The sequence below is a fragment of the Lonchura striata genome, chromosome 1 (genome assembly GCF_046129695.1).
Source record: "Lonchura striata isolate bLonStr1 chromosome 1, bLonStr1.mat, whole genome shotgun sequence".
NCBI classification, from domain to species: Eukaryota; Metazoa; Chordata; class Aves; order Passeriformes; family Estrildidae; genus Lonchura; species Lonchura striata.
This window is the reverse complement of record NC_134603.1, coordinates 56,510,964-56,523,652: the sequence shown is the minus strand read 5'-3', so window position 1 is coordinate 56,523,652 and position 12,689 is coordinate 56,510,964. Positions and strand designations below refer to the sequence as shown.

Below are 12,689 nucleotides of genomic sequence, written 5' to 3'. Positions count from 1 at the left end.
TTTTTCTGCACCACTCTATAAGTCAATTGCATATCTGCATATGCAATTTGGCACAAAAGATGGATCCAGTTAAATGGAAAGTTAAATAGGAAAGCAGACAAGTTAGAAAATCTCACTAGGGAAGAAAATATAAACAATAAATTAATAATATCATAAATGAACTTCCAAATTTGCATCTGCTCTGCTGCAAATAAAAACATTGTAACATATTTCAGTTCAGTATTTTGTACCTGATTTAGAAGCAGTAAAATTCAGGAATTCACATTAAAGTATTTATTGATATTATGTCACAAACTTTAAAATATTGCAATAATTATATGCTATTCCTGGCTGCAGAAAGCACACATATACCAAAAAAAGAGGATTTATACATGTGTCTTCACTGGCATTAAAAGAAACCCTTTACAAAACTGGTATCATCCTACTGATTTAGAATACTAATTTCAGGAACTTGGTAGTCAGTTAAAGCAATAAACACACAGCTACTTGTATATGTCCAGGTTGTCTTTACTGTGCATGTGCAATAGATCCACTACAGCCTGCATATATAGATAACTAATAGTTGAGGGGTTGTTTGTGGTTTTTGTTGGGTTTTGTTTGTTTGTTTTTTTAATTTCAGATGTATTTTTTTTATATTTACTGATGTATTTTTTTACCAATAGTAGTGAGTGAACAGAAAAGGATGAGAAAGTTTGGGGTAAGAGCGAGCAAGCAAGGTAGGCCTTCAGGGCAAGAAATGATACTTTTAAATGGACTCTGAAACAAATTGAGAGGCAGACTGAGAAAAGATTATCATACAAGGATAATTTTCTTATGTGGGGAAGATTTCATCTCAACTCTCTTGTACATTTCTACCCCTTTCCATTCCCAATACTCTGAGCTCTTTGCTTTCTCTCCTTCCTTTTGGCAGTCTTCTTTCAATTGGCATGTCACAAGGTTAGTTTTAAACATAGCAGTCAGTGATGTCTGGGCATTGTAGTCCCTATTTGGTGTTCCTATTAAAGAAGAACCGAGAATTTATGGGGATTTTTCATCTGACGTGCCCTGATATTTCTTTGTCCAGTTGCTGCTCCTTGAGATAGGTGAAAAATCAGACAGCAGGAAATTCCCAAAGAATTGGAAGTTGCAACAGTTAAGTTCAGAAGTACAATAAAGATATCACTAATGGGATCATGTCCCTGTCAGATAGAGTTTTTGATATGCTGATCTTCAGAGAACTTTTGGAATGTTAAAGGACAGAAGTCAGAGCAGTAAAGAAGGAAAAATATGTTATGAATAGACAGCTTTGAAAAAAGGATGCAGAGATAACAAGACTTCATCCTGTAATGAATGAGTCACAGAAATAATAAATAAAAAGAAGACTGAAAACTTTGTAGAAACCACTCATAAAAAGTTTTTTCAAGCTCCTCTCTCTGTATGACATTCGAAATAAGGGAAATTTAAAATTACCATGCATCTTATATTGAAAGTGTTAAAAAAAGGCTTTTGTAAAAGAACCTCTACAAAACTGTGAGAATTACAAAACCATCTTCATTTGTGCACCTGCAGTTACATGCTAAAATGTCATGCACAAAGATGTACAGCAATATCCACTGCCTGTCCACCTTTCATCAGTTTATTGGGATGGAACCCATCTGACACAGAGGATATAAAAAGAAAAAAAAAGTTATTTGAATTATAGAAACCAAGCTTGTGAGGAGTCAGGAATAGGCAGCTCTTTAAAGTTCATCTTATGCAGAGTGCAGTAAGGAAGAAACAAGGGACAATGTAAATGAGATCAATGACTAATTTTCCCAGTGGTGGAACTCCTACACATTTTAACTGCAGATCAGTAAGAATATACTTGGAAGAAAAGACACTCCTGTTAAATAATGCCAATGGAGAGGAAAAAGTCCATCTGGCTTCAGAAGTAGTCATGGGAATATACAAGCTAAAGGGAACAAGCAGGTAAGAGGGAAAGCAGAGCTGCTGCTAGCATGAGTCCAAAACAGGAGATGCAGACACAGAGGGAGTCAGTGCTCCCAGTAATGAGAGACTAATCTTCCCCTATTCAGGTTGTCTTATAATGCCAGCAATAATTATTGAGCCCATCCACCACTTCTTTTCATTTTTAATGTCCAGTAAACTTTTTTTCCTCTGTGTGTGTATGTGTTTTTAGTTACTATTTTATGGAGATATGCACTTTCCCCTTAATATATCACTCCTCTATTTGTAAAAATTAAAATATTTAAATTGAATACCAATCTTGAGCCATGATAGCATAAAATGTATTGCACCAGTTGATACAGCAGGCCCCTGGATCAGTTTTGGGTAAAGAATGATCTCTTTTCTGGTCTAAAACAAGAGTAGCAAAACTGAAGCTGCTTTTCAAGGTTTGGAATATTTCTTAAAGTTTAACCTAATTAGGCCTTCATTTAAGAGAAGTTGACCAAAATGGTCACAATTACAGTACAGGAATATATTGGCAATGGAGAGTGTGTCCTCTATGAAATGCTTTTGGTAGCTACCAACACCAGCACTGAAGACAGTGTAAGAAAATTTTTGTTCAATGTAGACTGACCACATTTAAAGAGGTGAGAAGGACCTGGGTTGAACACTCCCACAGAGGTGAATGATGTAGCTCTTCCTCCTGAAGAAATGTTTTTATTTTGGAAAATGCCTGCCTCCTTAATTCCTTCTCCTTGCTGCAGAAATGAGATACAAATCAATTTTATTATGATCACATGGGGTAACATAAAGTTCCCACCAGTCCTATTTGGGGAAATGCGAGGAGCCCAACGTGCATCTGATTACAGCTCTTCATATTTCATTGAACAAGCATATCATGCACAGCTAAAAGGAATTTTTACTTAGTAAGTGATGCTTCTCATGTAACTGCTCTTGATAGATCCATGTGAGTTCAGCCTCCTGGGCTAAACAAACCGCTGTTGCAGCACAGTACAATTAGAATTAGCTTAATAAAGTCCCTTTGTTATATTGTTCTACAGATAGAAATACTGTCCTGCAAAATGACAGACAGTTTTGAGTTGCAATTAAGAATTGCAACTCAAAACTTGATAGAGCAAAATCTTGAAAGAGCAGATGGAAGACATTAATATGAATCTACTGTGAAAGAGTAGCACAGTGATGGTGACCACATGGAGAAACAATTAGCCATAAACTGAGAGGGCAGTGACATACATCCTTTGGAAAGCATTTGCATGTGCTACACTGCACTTTGACATTTTTGTTGGGTGGTGATAAAAATGTAGTTTCTTGTGCAATAGACAGTGTAACTCCCCCCTCCCTCCATGACTATTATAAGGCTATCTTCTTTTGTGAACCTGCAGTTATGTGCAAAACAATTCACGAGCATATACACACAATGTCTATCATTTGTCCAGCTATCATCACTTTGTTTTTTCCAATTATGATGACAAGCATGAATTTTCAAAAATAAGGTATCAGCCCTCAGATCAGATGAGCAAAACTGTACCATCCATCTTTAGTATGTGCTTAAGAAATTCCTTTGTGAAACAGCCTGGCTCTATAGACAAAGAAATGTAGTCCTAGAGTCTAGGTTACATAAAAAAGAAAACCCAAACCCTCTAATGTTTCACCTCCTACTTCACCCCCTCATTGCTTTGCTTTACACGAGTCAGCAAGAGCTATTTCCAGAGTGCTGGCAGACACATCAGTGACATCACCAAACACTCCATTATCACTATAAACGTAAATTGTAAAATAGAACAATGGTTTGGGTTAGAAAGGACCTTAAATATCATCTAATTCCAACCCCACTGCCATGGGCAGGGTACCTACTATAATGGGTTCCTCAAAATCCCATCCAGCCTGTCCTTGAACACTTCCAGGGATGGGACATCCACATCATCTCTGGGCAACCCGTTCCAGTATCTCACCACCCTCACAGTAAATGATTCCATCCTAACATTTTATCTAAAGCCATCATCTTTCAGTTTGAAGTCATTCTCCTTTTTCGGTCACTACAATGCGCTTGCAAAAAGTCCCTCGCTGTCTTTCTAGTGGTCTCCCTTCTGTACCGCGATGAGTAAATCACCCCCTGGCGTAGCTCAAGGCTGTCACTGTTTAGCTGCCTGAGCGGAGCGGCCAGCCCCAGCCAAGCACAGCCCTGGCAGGAAGGGGCAGGCACTGGCAGCTTTACGTCCCTCTGCCCGGCGGGCCGGGCGCTCGCGGCGGGGCGGGAGGCGCGGGGCCTCATGGGAACTGTAGTTCTCCGTTCTCCCGCCGGCGGGCCGTGGCGCGATGAGAACTCCCGGCGTGCTTCGCGCGCGGCGCCGGGCGGCGGGCTCGGGGCGGAAGCGGGCGGACTACATTTCCCGAGGTGCTCCGCGGGCGCCTGCAGCCGGGCGGGCGGCGGCTCGGCGCGGCGGTTGAATGCGGGCGGGCGGCGCGGCGCGATGGAGCTGTCGGCGCTCGTCAGGAAGCTCGGTAATGGCTCCTCTCCCTCCCGCCGCCTGCGGGGCCGCGGGCAGCGGCGGCGTGCGGCCCGGCGCTGCTCCGCCGGAGCCCGGCCGCTCCTGCCCGGCCTCCGCCGCCCCTCTGCCTGCTGCTCTTCCACCCCGCTCCCCGCGGCGGGCGTGGAGGGGCGGCGGCGCTCCCCTAGGGGGACCTGCTTCCATTCCGTGCTTCCTTTCCAAAGGAAATGCCAAAGGCGGCCCCTTCAAGCACGGTGCCTTTCGACTCAGTGGGCTTGGGGAGTTTTTGTTGGGTTGGTGGGTCCGAGGCAGCTTTCCGTACGCACAGCATACTCCGGTAGAGGTGCCGGTACCGCGTTAAATTAGTAGAGGCGCATTTGGCACCGGATTCTATCAGTATAACTTTATGTCTCACCGCTTTATAATCGTGCAAACACACTTGATGAGGTTGTTGCTGGTGAGCGCTAATCGTATTTGACTTCCTGGTAGGCGTAATACTGGCAGTTTATAAGCCGGCTTTTTTTCACTGCATCTCTGTTTCTTCAAACAAGAAGAAAAGTTCTGTCAAATAATTTTATGGGTTTCTTAATCACTTTATTTTTGGGCAGGTCATGAACTGACAGAGATAAGAGAGCGATCTTTGAAGACTATTCTGTTTAAACTAGACCACAATTTGATTTCCTATGCTGATCTGGTCCATGAAAAAGCACTTTTTCGTAACCTTTTGGAGTGGTTCAATTTCCCAGTCGTGCCAATAAAAGAGGAAGTGTTAAATTTTGTGAACAGTTTGATCAAGGTATGACATACTAACATTAATTTATTTTTAAACTGTGTGTTTTTAGAATGCTGAAGCTAAATAAAGCTGGATATTAATTTACTTTGTATCTCCATGTAACGAGATTTTTAGACTGTTTACAAAGACAGGAATAATAAAGTCACTGTGTGTAGAGCAAAGTTAAAACAATTTCAGCGACTTAAATGGGTCAGAGAGATAGCTGAGAAAAATAATTTTTTCTGGGTTTCTGCTTTAGTTTCTCAGCTTCTTCAGTTTCTCATCTAGTACTTCATTTTCAACTTGGAGCATGATTTGCAGCTAAGCATTTGCATTGTTCCTGGAAAGTAAAGATTTGAACATAGTTGCAACTAATTGAGAAAATGTTACAGCTCAGATTTTTACATTCTTGTGTTGTAATAACAAAACTGCAACTATGCAGAGTTAAAAAAGGCATCCTTGATACTGACAGATGGATGTCATGGTTTAACCCCAGTCAGCAGCCCCCACATAGCCACTTGCTCACACCCCACCCAGTGGCACTGAGGAGAGAATGGGATTGGTAAAAGGGAGAAAACTTGTGAGTTGAGACAAAGGTGGTTTCATAGGAAAAGCAGAAGCTGCATGCACAAGCAAAGCATAACAAAAGATTGATTCACCACTTCTCATGGGCAGGCAGGTATTCAGCCATCTCTGGGAGAGCATGGTACCCTCACGCTTAATAGTGACTTGAGAAGATAAATACCATTACTCCAAATGTCCACCCTTCTTCATTTCACACCCTTTATAGACTGAGCATGCTTTTGGAACTAGCTGATATTTAAGGTTGCTTCCAACCCAGGCCTTTTTGTGATTCTGTGATGTGGAACATCCCTCTGGGCACTTGGGGTCACCTGTCGTGGCTGTGTCTCCTCCCAAACTCCCCTGTACTCTCAGATCTCTTGCCAGGACAGCAGAAGAGCCTTTGGTTCTTTATAAGCCGTGCTTAGCAGTAACAAAAATAACTCTTTATTATCAATCCTGTGTTCAGCACAAGTCCAAAACACATCCCTATGCAAGCCACTGGGAAGAAAATGAACTCTACCTCAGCACAATGATCTAAACAAATATAGGCAAAATATAACTTAAGAATTTCAATTATTTTCTTTCTTCTCCCTGCTGTTCTCTATTTCTTGCCCCTCTCCAGAGACCTTAAGACTATTCAAACTAACTTTGTCAGTTATTTGTCTTAATGTAGCATCCACCTGCTGCCCAGAAAATGGTTGGAATTGGTGCAGTTGAATTCTTCTCTCAGCTTCGCTCCGATGTGGATCCAAATTTGCAGGCCATAATTGATGGGATTGTGGATAGACTGTTCTTTCTTTCTTCTGAACTCCCTTCTAGTCCTTCAGTATGTTATCAAGCTCAGTCTCAGCCTTCAGTAGATCAGCCAGGTAAATTACCTGTTTTGAACTGTAATTTATTTTATATCAAAATAAAGCAAACAAAAAGGCTATGCGAAGCTAATGTTTTCTGGCATAGTAGGTGAATTATTCCTGAGAGGTCAGGGAAGTGTGTACTAATCAGATTCTGCCAGAGAGAGTGTAATCTTAGCTAAATCACCTGGCGGCATTCCTGTAATGGAATTCCATATCCATTTCCTCAGTGTATAATATCTGTTTTCTATAATGTACAAAGAGCATGACACAACTTTCAAGGACAGCTTTATGGCAGCAAGTGTGTAGCAATTTCAAATAAATCTGTAATTTAGCTAGTATGCTTCGCTGCTGTTCTTTGTATAGTAGGTTCTAGCTTGGAAAGCAATTCAAATCCTATGAGGAAGAAAAAGAAAAAAACAATAACTGATCCTAACAGAATGATTTTTGAAGCTACAGTAGCTGTATGCTCTATGTACTTAGTATTGGATGAGCATTTGTCATAGAAGAATACATAAACTTTCTTTAAAATGTCACATTATGTGTGAAGTGCTATTGCTTGCATCTGTTACCTAGCTCATTATCTGTCTGTTACAATGATTTATATTTCCTCCTAGATGTAGTCTAACCCATTTGGTTCTTCTCTTCTGCCTTAAAAATTTTGGAACAGAGTTTGGAGGAGAAAATTATGTATCATATTGCATTAACTCATGCTTATTGTGGGAAAGACAGTGCTGTTACACAGTCCGTGTAGCAGTAATGACCACACCTCTGTCATTCATACTGTTCAGTCACAGAGATAAAAGTAATTTTTTGGTGGTTTCTGCCACCTCTGTAATGACTTGAGATATAGTTCACTAGAACTACATGCCTGGTGATTAATTTTTAATATTTTTTCCTTTCTATGCCCACACAAGGGTGCATTTTTACTTAATGTTTCTACTATATGGAGAAGAATAGTCCTCTACATGTGCATTCTTAAATTATGTATTTCTGAAACTAGTCAGTTGAAGTTATTTATACTGTAAATTGTATGCATGTGTGGATGGAATAATCCTAATACTTCCTAGCAGGAGTGTTGTATTTTTCTGTCTGTTTCAACTTCAGTCATGGGAAAAAATTACTGTAAACTAATAAACTGGCATTATCATTTGATATCATTATAATTTGATTCTTTGAACTCAATTATTATGGTCTGGAGAAACTGCTTTTAGTGATAACATTTCTTGTGTTTTTTTTATACAGTTTGCATATGAATGACATGGGGCAAAATACATGTATACAGGGGGGCAACTTTCTAGGTGACCTAAGAAGATATCAGTTTGGTAGAAAAAAGTTTCAAGTAATTAATGTATAAAATTAATTTTATTACTACAGAGGTAGATTAAAGGAAAGTAATTTATTTGGCTGCCAGTCTTCCATCAGGCAATACATTTTGTGTAATTGTTTTTGCTATTGTTTGTATGGTATGCTAGTTAGTGTAAAAAATGGAGAGAATTCTTTACAGTTGCAGAATATTATTATAAAAAAATAAGCATTGACATACTCTTTTTGCATCCATTTTTCTGATCCTCTGAGACTATTTTAACCTATTAAGGAAACTGATTTAAACTCAAGGGCAAGAGACAAATAGTTAAGGAAAAGCATGAAAATAAACAGAGCATTTTTTGTGCATGTGCATTTTTTTAAACCTACCCCTTTTTTTTCCTTTTAGTTCTGCCTCAAGAGGAATTATTCACTGGATATTTTTGTCAAAGTAGAAGTCATCTGCCGCAGTTAGAAATATCTCCCAAAAGAACAGTTGGTATGTGTAGTTATAAAGGAATATGTTAATTACAGAAAGAGCTTAGAGTTGTAATTTAGATGGAATTCCATTACAAATGTGGATAGCAAAATAGGCTCTTCTTTTCCCTTTTGTTATTCTGTGAAATTTGACACCACATAAGCTACAATTATAATGCTAATAAAAGTGACATTCATCTTAATAGATATTTCACTTTTCTAGTAAATAGTGTAGCTCTTTGGAATATCTAAAGTACAAAAGAAAGTACTGCAATTTAAAAAATCATTTAAATTGCCACTGTTTTCCAGATGATCTGTGTTTTGTAATCAGAAGTGGCTTAAAGGATTAAGAACCTTTTATTTCAACAAAACTTAGTCGGAAGTACATTTCTACTTTTTAGAAAACTGGTGTAAGTGCTAGAGGAATCTTTGCTTCATATTTAAATGAAAACCAGTGTTATGCTTTGATTTTTCTTGTCAAATGATGTGAAGTGTTTTGCTGGCAACCACAGGTCAATAGTATTTTTGCAGGTTTTTGCCTGTACTAGTATACCAGTAGCAGTTCACAGGAGAGTGCCTTACTTATAATACAGTATGGAGCTGAGATCTAGACTTTAAAATATGACTTTGCCGTTACTGTAGGTAAATCACCATTTGAGTTTTTAATAATGTATCAACTATCTTAGGAATTACAAAATAATTATTACAAACTTTTAAGTTAGAAATGGCTTTAAAGTTATTTTCATGACAAAGTTATTATGTGTCATAATTTTGTAAGAACAATAATTTCTACTGCTTGAAAAGTAAAACTGTGAGGTCAATTTTCCATTTTTAGAGATTATGCTAATGGATAAAATAATCCTCTGTAGCAGATAGAAATTATAATTTGATTGAAAGCATGATGTGACAGATTGAGTATTCTTCCACTAATGCTGTGTTTGTTATTTGGTAAAGCTTTCTTCAATAAATATATTTCATATGACCTTAGTGATGTTTTGGTATTTCTGAAAACTCAAAGCATTTGAGTTTGTGCAAGCCTATATTTACTTGAAAAAGTTCTGTATAAAATAGTATATTGTTTATAAGTTTTTTACTTTGCCTTGGATGTATACGATATAAAATTTCTATAAATTATATTTCAAGACATCCGCTCTATTTTTTTTTTTGCAGTGAAATGCTTAAAATTTTCCACCTTTCCTTGGCTAACTCTGACTTCAACAGATAGACATGTTCTTTCATCAAATGAAAGGTGCAGTAATAGAAACATTACAATTTCCTTGTAGTTTTTCTTTTTTGGGAAGGTTGGCTGTAAATTTCTGTCCTGCATCATGTGATTGTTCTTGTAAATAACGCAGTGAGCTACCTTTGATAAATGAACTGGGCTAAAACTGGGCATTGTCACTCTCCATTTTTTGTGTTTAAATCAGAGTGTCTTTGGGTCTTTTGTTCATGACACTTCAGTGTGTAATTACGAATTTCTTAAGTGGATCAAAGACTTCTTTCAGTTAATAAATAAAAGCTGAATAAAAGGTGAAATAAAATCACTATTTACTTTACCTCCATAACCAGTTGGTAGGAAAATCCCTACTTTCAGCAGTAGCTTTAGGCCAATAAGTTTAGGTACTGGGCCTTAACTGGGCATTGAGTCATTCCAACTGTCTTTCTGCAGTGACTCTTTTCTTTAACTTAGGAAAAGTGTTTGAAGTGCCCCAAGGGAGAGTTCTGTAGTTGGGATTCCTTATGAGTTGTCTGATAAATTTCTAGCATAGTTTTTTTTTTGTGTGTGAGCCTGTTTAATATTTAATTTCCTTTATAACAGAATATAGAAGAGGAACACAGATTTGTAACTGGACATATTTGATTTTTTTTACCATGGTTTCAGAAACAGTGGTTTCTGAATTATTTTTATGGAATTTCCCACTTATGTAATGCAAATTCTTTTAAGTTATACATGAACGTTAGTAGTGAAAGAAACTTTCTTAATGATATGAGTTATATTACTTGCTATATACCACTAGCTTCACAGGGAATTTCCATTAGTTCTTATTTTAATTTCAAATTCAGAATCAATAAAGTTACTTCTCTTTTTGTAACCAAATTTTACTTGTGGGAATTGAGTTTGTTATTGTATATAGGATTAATATAGCTAAGGAATAATTAAACTGAAAAAAATTATGGCAATGGAATTACAGAGATTTTTTTTCTTTAGATTCTTCAGTGTTGTGATTATAACTTTCTTGTAAAGACTTGCTCAGGCTAATAATTACTGATTAGTTTTCTTTCCATTTCAATACATATTTAAATATGAACTTTTAGCTCTTTGAGAAGTAACAACCAAAGTTTAATATGGAGTACATGTGAGCTTCTTCAGGATGTGATTATGCAAGATTTTCCTGCAGAGATCTTCCTTCAAAGGCCAAAGATTGTACAGGCAAGAATTCACTTAAAGTTTTTATTGGTATAAGCTTTGCCAAGAAGGAATTTATGCAAATGATTCAATTTGTTTTTAAACAAAATAGTTAAACAGAAGTACCTTCATGCTAACTCCAGGTGCATAGGAAAGGGGACATTGTCTATATATTACAGTTTTAAAGTTTTTTGCTTGTAACAATGTATATTGCTAATCACTAATGAATTGTTTTCTGAAATAATACTTTGTTCCTTCTGAATAAGATAAATTTGTGTGACTGTTGTCTGCACACCCTCTAATGGGCTCCCATAATGAAGTGGTGACTTTATTGGAAATATAATGTGAAACTTGGCTTCTTCCTTATGCCTGGTGGTCTTGCATTCAGCGATGAAACAGTACTTGAGCCTATTTATTCTTTGCTGTGATTTTGAAAAACACTTGGAAACATTTTTTAACTATATTTAGTGTAAGATTTGTTGGCATGGTTGTTCATGTGGATGATTAATGTTCAGGTCTTGATGTTGGTGGTTTTGTCTTTGCAGAGCCTTTTGTCTCTTCTAAACTTGGCTTTTGGAGGAGATGGGAGGCACCAGTTGGCTTTGCAGGCTGTGTCTTGCTTGCAACAGCTTTGCATCTTTTTGAGAAGTAGGCTTAACTTCCATAGAGATCCAAGTTTTTCTTCCTCAGAGCAAGGTAGGTATTTTTAAGTATTTGAGATATTGTTGTTTTTACTACAGATAAGATTGTCTAAAACAACAGAAAAAAATCAGAACCTTATAGCAAATGTAATCTTGTGAAATTGTTTTGGTGTTCAGTGCTATTAATATTAATTAAAAAACTTTCAGTACTTGGATTGTTTTAAAGTACTTATTCAGTTTTACTTTCCTGTGATTCCCCATTTATCAACTTCTCCCAGTATCCAATTATTTGTATGTCAGCAGGGGAGGGATTTTTAAAAAAAACTAAATTAAATCTGTAAAATAAAAGTGGGCAAAGTTTCAGAAAAGCTTTCAAGCTATTAGTATTTAACAATGTAGTTACTAATTTCATGAGCTATGTGAACTTTCTTTTTTATGCTGATGGCTAAAAGTAGTTTAATCATTGTTTTGAATTTTGCAGTCATGAGGGCTGCTTCACAATGTTATTAATACTTAAAAGTTGTAGCTTTAATGGTGTAGATTACTTTTAATGGTCTTCTTGTTTCCATTTTGTCATCTGAATTGAGTCAAAGCTTTGTTTCTATAAATTGGCAGTCTGGTTTTCTTCATAAGATTGCCCCTATATTTGGCGTCTTAATAAATGGTACTGACTGGCTGCTAATTCAGTTATAACATCAACAAGTCCAATAGCTACTCTATGTTTCTATTATTGAAATTCAAGATTTATGATTCAGCTGGACTCTTCAGTGGTGTTTGCCTTGGAATTTGGTTTCAAAATCTTCTACTTGCCAGTGATCAGTTGTTCTAGGTCATTGGTATTTATGTGGCGTTTTTTTCTATATCCTACCTTAGTTACTTTTACTAAGTTTACTAGGTAGAATCTTTCAGACAAAGGGATACTTCTAAGGGAAAATATGTTCTTTGTGTTACATAAAGGCACAGCTTCCCAGAATTCATCTATATCTTACTGTCAAGAAGCAAGAGGTGCTCCTCATTCTCAGAATCCATCACCTGGAAGCAGTAGTCCTCGGCCCTCTGTTATTGGCCGGACAGTTCAGCGTCCTAGAGGAGATGGTCAAGATTGGGATGCAGTATCTTCCAGGTGAATGAAACAGGAAACAACTTACACTTCAGTTAAAAATATTTTAATATAGGATTATATTATCAGCTTCTTGTCAGTGTGTGGATTGATGCAATGGTTTTGGTAACTTGTGA

At 37.4% G+C, this 12,689-nt stretch overlaps 1 protein-coding gene across 1 annotated transcript in view; it reads left to right on the top strand.

Moving 5' to 3' along the window:
• Positions 1–4,356: 4,356 nt before the first annotated feature.
• RTTN (rotatin) overlaps positions 4,357–12,689 on the top strand; it is a 78,765-nt gene continuing 70,432 nt past the window's right edge. The window contains exons 1-8 of the mRNA XM_031503992.2: positions 4,357–4,449; positions 5,045–5,232; positions 6,446–6,641; positions 8,338–8,427; positions 9,576–9,654; positions 10,722–10,836; positions 11,358–11,508; positions 12,411–12,576. Coding sequence (XP_031359852.2) covers positions 4,419–4,449; positions 5,045–5,232; positions 6,446–6,641; positions 8,338–8,427; positions 9,576–9,654; positions 10,722–10,836; positions 11,358–11,508; positions 12,411–12,576 — 1,016 coding nt within the window. The 5' untranslated portion in view covers positions 4,357–4,418. The remainder of the gene's footprint in view (positions 4,450–5,044; positions 5,233–6,445; positions 6,642–8,337; positions 8,428–9,575; positions 9,655–10,721; positions 10,837–11,357; positions 11,509–12,410; positions 12,577–12,689) is intronic.